General features: G+C 42.9%; 1 protein-coding gene across 1 annotated transcript in view; it reads left to right on the top strand.

The window, feature by feature from the left end:
• The first annotated feature begins 562 nt into the window (after window positions 1-562).
• The window catches only part of gpr139 (G protein-coupled receptor 139), a 21,934-nt gene continuing 12,679 nt past the window's right edge, over window positions 563-9,817 (top strand). Inside the window, exon 1 of the mRNA XM_013911285.1 lies at window positions 563-1,044. Within this exon, the coding sequence (XP_013766739.1) occupies window positions 900-1,044 (145 nt within the window). The 5' untranslated portion in view covers window positions 563-899. The remainder of the gene's footprint in view (window positions 1,045-9,817) is intronic.

The raw sequence follows: 9,817 nt of genomic DNA, 5'->3' as shown, positions 1-9,817 counted from the left end.
AATTAGACTGTGCAGCCAATCCCAACCCCCATTTCCCACCACACACACACACCTACATGCACACACAAGTCTGGTCATATGTAATTATACTCTGTGTGACATCCAGGATGTGCAAATTGGCTTGTGGATGTAAAGACATTTTAAAGACTAATGGACCCAGCTTGTGATCTGTCCCCTAACTCGATATGCAATCAGAAAGCCACCAAGCAATGAAGAGACACACTGACAGAAAACAAACACAATGACAAGGGCAAATGCACTATGTCCTTTTCCACAGTTGACTTAACCCCCCATTTATCTTTTCTCGTCTATCACATCTGGCTCCCCATCAGTTTTATGATCTCTTTATGTTCTCTGCCCTCAAACCCCTATTTCTCTCCTTAAGCATCCTCCCCTCATCCTCATCCCGCTTGCTGCCTCCACTCTCAGTCTCCGTCTCTCCCTCCCTCTCTTTCTGCCCTTTCTCTTTCCCTCTTCTTTGCCCTCCCTCTCTCCTCCTCCCCGCTGCGCTCCCGACTCGCTCTCATTCCCCTCGCTCACACACTCAGGCAGCATCCTCCCCTCTCCACTTCTACCTTCACACTCACCTCTTCACGCCTCCCTCTCAGCTCCTCTCGCCACCTTCCTTTTTCCGTCACCTACTAACACATATCATCCCTCGCATCTCCCCCGTCTGCTGCCTATCTCGCTCTCCTCCATCTCTTCCCATTCCTCCCTCCTTCTCACTCACTCACTCAACCTTGCGGTCTTGCCAAACGCACACGTACACACACCCATGCTGATTGGCACCCAAGGACAGAGCACCCTCTCCCCAAAACCGGCTTCCAGGCGGTTCGATCTCGTGGCCAGCACGCTTCTTGACACTGAGCTCAGCTGAGGAAGAGGACCAGGAAGAGGCCATGGAGCACAGCCACTTCCCTGTTTTTTCCCCAAACGGGAGCACCTGGAGCACAGGGCAGAATCCCTCTGAAGCTGCCCAGGGATGCCCTCTCGGACCACTACCCGTCATCTACTATAGTGTCCTGCTCTGCCTTGGCCTACCAGGTAAGAGACGTGCACATGAGTGTATTCTTTCACCTGCATGCCTTATTCTGTGTTAATTTGCTCACGTTTTTTGATGACAGTCTGGCTTTGGTGGCGTGCAGTGTTGCATCTTGATTTGTTGTGCACTTACCTGCAGGACTAAGTGAGTGTGTTGTGCACAGCTGCTCCCGAGTGTCACTTCATGCACACATACTGTTGATTCATCAGCCTGACCTTGTGGCCAACACTTGTGTGTGCACATGCACTAAGCATGTATGTGTCTGTGCTTGTGTCCATTTGGAGTTTCTTATGCTTTTGCCTCTTACTTGGAAAGATTCAGGGATAATAGGGAGCGACATACTGATAAGTGAAATTACTCTCTTCCAATATTTCCCAGACATTTGATCTCAAACTAAGAGATGACATCTTTTTTATTAATCTGGAGCTGGCATGTGTATGTTTGCATGACAAATTGTGGGACTCATGGGTTGACCTCTGGGATGAGTGTGTATGTGTGTGTTACATGTCTCTTCTCTATGACCTGAATTAATGACACTGCCTTCTCGTGTCTATACCATTGAATGATTAGTCCATTCACAGACACTGTCAGACCCATTTACTGTCTCCATCCCAATGCGTGATCTATGAGCACTGACCTAGTCTCACACAGGGAGGCAAAGTGAGGTGTGTGTGTGTAACAGAGACAGCCTGAGACACAGACAGAAAACCTGGAGGTCAGATGAAAGAGGAAAAGTGCTGAAGCCTAATAAGAGATTAGGTGAAGACCCAGTGGACTGTCTGCTTTTACCCAAAAACTGAACTCAATCTGTGATTAAAGAGGGTAAAACATAATTCGGAGGTTACACTAATTAACCTCAATTTTATGATCTGATTTATTGGGAGTTCTGACATGACGTGGACTCACTTTGGTGAACAGCAGCACTGACTTCTGATGCCTTATTCATGCTAATCCTCGTGATTAACACATCTTCTTTAGCGCCGAACCTCTTTCCTTGATAAAGATTGGGAGTGAGATGTTATCAACAAGCTAAGCTGTGCTGGTTCAAAACAGATCTGCATTGCAAAGTGAAAAGCTCTCGCGTGCCAAGACTGCAGTCGCTCCAGAGATTTGCTGTCTTGTAAAAGTAAAAGTCGTTCTTTCTGATCAAACCTCGCTTAATTGTTTCCCCTGGATGGCAGAGCAAGCAATTTACTTAGCTGTCGTTTTCTGCCGAAATTGTATTTGATTCTGCTGCTGAGTCGTCTTTACAAATTGGATTGAAGCTGGTTGTTTAATCACTGAGTAACAATAACCTGAGAGTGTAAGGCAATCCTACAATAGTCGTCTGAATTAATGGCTGAGTTGAGTGCAGCGGGCTGATACTTTGCGGCAGCAGGTTCGACTTATTCAATCATTATGACACAGCTCGTTCCACTCAAGCTGAATCATGAATGTTTCATGAGCGCAGCATGTGTGAGTAGTAGCAGCGTGACCCGCAGAACCACACATATTAGACACATAGGAAGGAAAGGAGGCTGTTAATTTGATCGTCAGCCAGTGATTCATTAGTTAACTGAAATGAGGTTTTAGCGAGGCAGCATCGCATCCGTGCAGACAGACTTTGACCTGCAGTGCGGCGGGCAGACAGGGGTCACAGCAAGGCGGGAAGAAGGCGATAAGAAAAGGGATTACGCAAGTGGAGCGGCTGGGAAAGATTACTGTGACCTATAGTGAGATGATGAATTGAAAATGCAGAACAAAAAGCAGATGAATTGGGAGCGAGTCAAAAAAATTGAGGATGCGGACACCCAGAAGAAGAAGAAAAGTGGAGTTAGGAGAGAAAGATCAGAGCACTAATAGAGAGGGAGAGATTAATAACAGCCGAGCTGGCTGAAGTAGCACCTCTGAGCCCCGACTCGGGGTGCTACAGACGACAGAGCTGAAACGAATTGCCACATTTTTAATTAATCGCTAACCCGCTCTCTTTCGTTCTCCACTCACTACAGCACACTGCTTGAGACAGAGCAGACGTGTGGTGGCATAGCAAGCAGTACAATGAAGGCGTCGTTTCTCTGGCTCTTCCTTTGACATGATGGAATTACAGAGGTGAAGTACAGCATGTCTCAGAGCGTTCGCCGGTGAGACAAAAATTGTGGAGTGGGAAGCCATCAGCTAATGAACAATGCTGTGTGACAAGCGGGTCCTCGAGAGAGGGTCCCCCTAATGTCTGGGCCAACACAGTCCAACATTTCTCAAACACAATTTGTTGTTTATGGAGCTGTTTACTGACCTGTACCTACACATTTTAAATCCTACTTCCCCTGGTGATTCATCAGCCCTTTCTGCAAACAGAAGCCATTTTGCGTAGCCTGAAGACTTCTGCATCTGAATTAAACACGCAAAACGCGTTAATGAAATGTCTGCGCCCCGAGATAATGCAGCAGGGCACAAAGCCGCTAAGGAGATTAAATTAAACTCTATTGCCTCCAATAATTAACAATTAAAACTTCATTTAATTAGTCATAAAAGATAATTTTACCAAAACAAGCACAGTGTTTGGGCTTGAATAATGGAGTAACGCACAATCCAGTGAACTCATGATACACTGTCCCCGTTGAGATAAAGCTATTCTACACATTGGCCCATTATACTCCATACAAGACAGTCTACAACACAGCACAGCATCTGCGTATCTATGTAACAGTAAGTGTTCTTGGTTTTCAAATATTTTGGTAGCCAATAAGGCCTGATTTAGACTTCTCCGGCGAATCGGTGCAGAGCCTACGATGTAACCTATGTAAGTCTTAGTGCTGTGCAAGTTTTGGTATCGAGCAGATACCAAGTAAAAACAGGGACAGTATTGCTGATACCATTACTGATATCAGTATCCGTAATAGCAGATCAGGCAGATCAGTGTGTCCCGACTTATGAGATGAATCATTATTTGCAGTTTGCAAATTGAACACACATTTTAAAAAAAACACTAAATCACTATGATCTTTACTTTATACAGTGTATAGTTAACACAACAAAACACAGCTTTTCATGTATTTTGAATCTATTTTTTGGGAGTGTTAGAATATAAACGTGCCTGTCTACAAAGCACTCTAGGCCAACTTCTGTTATTTAAATGTGCTTTAAGCTATAAAAGAAATAGACATGATGCAAAAATTATATTTTTTCCCCCCAATTTTTATTAACAATATATTTTTATTTTATAGTTTATTGGGCTGAATACTGAAATTAGAAAACAAAACCAAAGTATCAATCCAATACCAGCACCAACTTTTAACAAGTAGCCGACATCGTTACCAGCATTTATGTTTGTTCTGGTGCATTATGTATTTATTACTGTGTGGTCATCGCCGACAGAAGCAAATAAATTACTGAGGCTTTTTTTTTTTTCGTCTTGGGTTTTGACAGCAATCTCTCTCCAGGTATGTGCTGACATTTTTGAGCCCTTATGCTCATTATATTAGATTATTATTCCTTATATGGAGATGGTGATTGTTATTCTCTAACGGATACATTTTAAAAAACTGCAGTGAAAAGGTAAATGCACAGGAGGTGCTCATAAGGTTATGCCATAGGTTACAGTATAAGGTTTCAGAGAGGTTTGCAGTCACCATGGAGCTATGCCATAGATTTCCTGCTGAAGCATGAATCCTACAGTAAGAAGGAATTAGAAGAAAGTCAGGATAAGAACTAAGGGTCTGCACAAGACATGTAAAGATTATTCTGAATTGCGACTTGCGCCATGCCACTTAAAAATATAGAGTTGGAAATTAGCACAGCAGGTCTCCTTTGCACGCTTGAGTAAAGCATCTTAAAATGGTTGTGATGTTCAGTAGCTGAATAAATGTTCTGGTAGAGCAATTCAACTCCAAGTCTGCACACTGTCAAAGAATGTAGCACATTTTTGACCTTGGGAAGACTGAGACTGTTATCTCAGTAAAAAGAAAAAGCACTTCAGCCGTTTCAGTGGGAGACCAGAAAATGATGCTCTTTTTGATGCTTTACTTTCAACATTGTGGGAAAAGAGAGTCACATGTGTTGTTTTCAGTCGCTTGCTGTAAAGCTCCCATGGGATTCCTCCCTGACTCCCTGTGCACAAACATATGTGTGCTCACATTTCTGCATGGTACCTCCTCAAAGCTCCTCACAAGTGTGACTGTGTTCAGGTGTCTCCTCCCACTCACACTCTTGCATCCACCCAGGGGGGGAAAGGTTGGGAAGGTTTAGCACTAACAACCCCTGCCTCCATGTTGCAGTGTAAGGGGCCGGTGTCAGCCGCTGTTTAGGATAATGAAGAGATGGACCCCCATCGATTTTCAGTTTGAGCTATTGATCTGTCAATATGCACCAGCAGCGGGACGTCTGTAGTGGGTTGGTAACTTGTTGATAAAAATCCAATCACTCTAAAGATGTTTTTTTAAAATAGGTGGGGCATGCAAAGGAAATGGATGTGAGGGTATATCCTGAAGCATGAGCAGATTTCAAGTACTGATTTACGAAAGCAGAGAAAGATAGGGGGAGAGTGAGAGCTTGTTATGGGAGAGATGGGCCAGAGATGGCGCGGGAGAACAGAGGAGGCTAGAGAGGAGGGAGGTGTTGCTTGAGGCAATAAATCAGAGATGTGCTGTGACAGAACTGACTTTATTTGACCAGTAGGCAGCAAAATGCTGTCACGGCTGCAGAGAATACAGCAAACTCGGTATGTGTAAGTCGTTTGGATTCTTTGGACAGCAGTAACATATAAATCTATGGCTAATTAGATGACTTTTAATGCTTAACATTCCTGATCTTCTATCTGTTTCCCCTTCTTCCCTCCTCACATCTATTATCAAATGTGCTCCTTTTCTTTCTTTTCACACATCACACTCAATTACACGTGCTACATTTTCCTTAGGTGAACATTACAATTGCTGATTTAGTTGATTAATCCTTAAAAAATTAATAGCAGGTCTTTGTCATTCAGTGCACAATACCTGCACCTTATCACCGGCGGCAGCCTTAGCCTTGATGTGAGGACAGTCGTGCCCAAACCTTGACTCACTGTGGCCTGTCTGTAAAATGAATGGCTGTTAAGGTGAGCAGGCAGCAAAGCACTGCAGTCGCATCAATACCATTAGCAGCACATAGGGAGAGGGCTTATTTTCTCTTAATATGCCCATTAAACTTAAATATTCAGTTTCCGTACACATCTCCGTCTCCCCTTCTCTGATTTTTCTCATTGTTAGCTTTATGTTATTGAATTTATTTCTCCTTTGGGCTTCTTCTGAAATCCTCTGTTAGCACTCACCTCACACATCAGGAATCAGGTTGACTGTCACTGCATTTAAATCCCATACTGAATGCAAATGAATGCTTTGTAAAAAAGAAAACCATCATTTTTTATCTTCCCTGTTTGCTTTTCACTGCTTTGTAGTGGGGACGCACCCCTGTTTTTTGGTTTGGAGAAATTAAGGAATCGCCACCCTTCATGTCCAGTCTGACACTTAGAGATAGACAAAAGGGAAATGCTGGTCATCAGGAACAAAGTGCTGTGACCTTTGAAGCAAGCTTTTGATATTCACCCACTCTCCGTCTCTCGCCTCGCTTCCTTTCCTCCTGCCGCCCGTCCTCGATACCTCTCTGTCTGTCTGTCTCTGTCCCTGCTCACTCACCTGCCACCTTCCTCAGATCACACTTCACCCTATTCTTATTAGCCTCCGGAAAAGCCATTAAAGCTTAACCTCGATTTCCTCCAAGATTATAAAGGGGAGAAAAATTCCCTAATTGCAATGATGCAATGCTTCTCTTTTTTTAGATCATAATTTCCGTTTTACAATATTGTTTCTGCTTTACATGGGGCCCGTGAGAAAACTTGATGACAGTTGTATAAGAACGTGTCAGTCTCTCTGTCTCTATGTTATACTTGCTGTTGTGAGGGGTTAAACTGTGCTGTGTCATTTGTCGACAGCCCGGCTGAACACGTCCCTTTAGTGGTGGGATGAGTCAGCCTCGTTACACACCTCAGGGAGCACACTCTGCCTTCCCTTTTCCCGCTAAATAACGTCAATGGCCCTGTCCCTCGTTATATTAGGGGCACAGCGGGGGGAGCTGAGACATGCTTAAAGGCACACAGATCACCAAAGTAATCACCCGTGCAAACACACACAATCAAAAGTAGACAGACACAGAACAGCCGATTATCCGTCCAACAGGTTATTCTAATTTCCTCTTGGATGGAGACGCTTATTTTTTTCTCCCACAAAGAAAAAAAAGGAAAGGATGGTGAATGTTTTTCTGTCGCATGTGCCTTTCTGTGCGTGCACGGTGTACCTCTCTGCACCTCGGCTTCCCCTGTTCCTGCTGAGACGAGCCCCGCATGTGCCACCCCATACCACCTGAATGCCGAGCAGATCTACCCCCGCTCCAGAGACGACGGAAAGAGCAGGAGTCAATTGAAATGAATAGGCAACCTAGTGCAGGGTGGCTCAGGCTAAATGGAAATGTCAAGCTCTCAACAGATCCCCTTTGTTTGTTTGTAGAGTGCCCTGCCTCGCTGGGGAGCCCAAACAGAATAATACCCAGCCTGTGACAGTCAACACCTCACTGTTTCCATTTTATGTCACTCCCCCTCTGTTCAGCAGTATGTACACAGAGAGGAAAACGGATGGGCAGAGGTACAATAGAGAACGTGAGGCAATGGATTGAAGGTGACGTCTATTATGTGTTTGATTTGTAATGGATCTCCATCTGGAAGACAGCACAAAGTTAGCAATAAACTTTTCCCATAAAAATGCAGTGATAAGACAAACTAATTCCTCCATCCTCTTCTGCTTTTCCTTATCACAGACAGACAACCAATGACACTCATATTCACACTTAAACTAACCCCACTATTCTACTCAAATCTATTTACAGTGTTGGGAAGGTTACTTTTAAAATCTATTCCACTACAGAGTACAGAATACTTGTAACGTATTCTGTTAAGTTACTTAATGTGAGCAAAGTATTCTGAATACTTTGGATTACTTAATATATTGTCACGCTTTTTACAACTACATGAATGTACAATTGCTGTGTGATTTATTACTATGACTGAAGGTTACTCGCCATACCAATACCAACTAGATTTTTAAATCTCAATATAAAATGAGTACCAGTAGGGTGGACATTCGGTAAGGCTGCACTTTTTGCAGTGATCTCGTATAGAAAACTAATTCTGTATCAGTAATATGTTTTCTTTCTGTCTGCTTTCAGAAGTGCACATGATTATCTGCAGCTAGCAGGTTGTTAATGCTATCCATCAAGTCTAACAGTCTGCTGTCTATGAACTAACCCCAGCTAGCACCAGCTAACAATGTTAGGTTGGTGGCGAGTAGCCTTCAGTAATAGTAATAAATCACACAGCAATAGTACATCGAGATACTGAAGTGGCACATAACCCAGGTAGCTACCACAACTAAAACAAGTTAGTTGCAGTAGGCTAACGTTAGTTTTTTTTTTTTTTTTTAAAGAACTTACTAGCAGATGTTTCTTTAGGTTGGAGGTGGAGTCTTTTGAACAGAGTTTGCATTGCACGGTCAGATTTCGCCCATCCTTTTCTTCTTTAAATGTGAAGTGGTGTCAGAATTTCCAAGTAAGAAATGCATTCCTGCCCGTGCACTGCTGGCTCTGTTGTGGTGGCTTCAGGTCTATTGTGTAACTGACCCCACCAACAGGACGCTTACATTAAAGCCTCTTATTGTGTGTTTTGTTTGGGTTTCCACCAGCGTGGAATTACCAAAATTAGAGAGAGACATATGAAACAGGAAAAGACTGCCGTGTAATCCATTTATTTCAACAAAGTAACTGTATTCTAATTATCACCTATTTAAACAGTAACTGTGATGGATACAGTTACTCATATTTAGTTTTTTAAATACATGTATTCTGTTACTCCCCCAACACTGTCCATTTATATAGGGCCAAATCACAACAGTTGCCTTAAGGTGCTTTATTTTGTGAGACCCTACAATAATAAAAGAAAATCCAAAATTAGTTTAAAAAAATAATAATGTGAAAGGAGCATATATTTTTCAAATAGGGATTTTTTAAATTTATTTACAATATCTCTGGTGCTGTCAACAGAAACATAGAACCCAAACTGTGAAGAAATATCGGCCAATCGAAAGCCGCAAACAATAGTATGGCACACAGTGTGACACTTTAGACGTTGCAGAACAAAATCTCGGTTTTCCCTGTTCACATATAAACGCATGTAAATTATTACCATGGCTGGAATTCTTTCAAAAACTTAGTTTTCAGTGATCCAAAATGCTGTTCATGTTCCCCAAACACGTAGAATAGAAGCTATGTTTACCAAAATACCTGTATAATACTCTAAAATACCCATCAAGTCAAGTCGAGTAGTAGAAAAGAGGCTATAGTGTTGAAAAATGAAGCAAGCTGCACGTACCAAAAACTGCAGTTCCTTAAATCACCGCTTGAGGCTCTAAGAGCGAACCAGTCCCCATAAAGACCAATCAAAATGTCCAGCTTCACCGAAGTGAAAATAGAGTAGTTATATTTCAATTCAATTTCAATTCAATTTTATTTATATAGCGCCAAATCACAACAAAAGTCGCCTCAAGGCGCTTTATATAGTACAGTAGATACAGAGAAAAACCCAACAATCATATGACCCCCTATGAGCAAGCACTTTGGTGACAGTGGGAAGGAAAAACTCCCTTTTAACAGGAAGAAACCTCCGGCAGAACCAGGCTCAGGGAGGGGCGGCCATCTCCTGCGACCGGTTGGGGTGAG

Source organism: Pundamilia nyererei, unplaced genomic scaffold, assembly GCF_000239375.1.
Source record: "Pundamilia nyererei isolate P.nyererei 1_Seehausen unplaced genomic scaffold, PunNye1.0 scaffold00059, whole genome shotgun sequence".
NCBI classification, from domain to species: Eukaryota; Metazoa; Chordata; class Actinopteri; order Cichliformes; family Cichlidae; genus Pundamilia; species Pundamilia nyererei.
The sequence above is the reverse complement of the archived record's forward strand: the minus strand, read 5'-3'. Positions and strand labels throughout refer to the sequence as shown.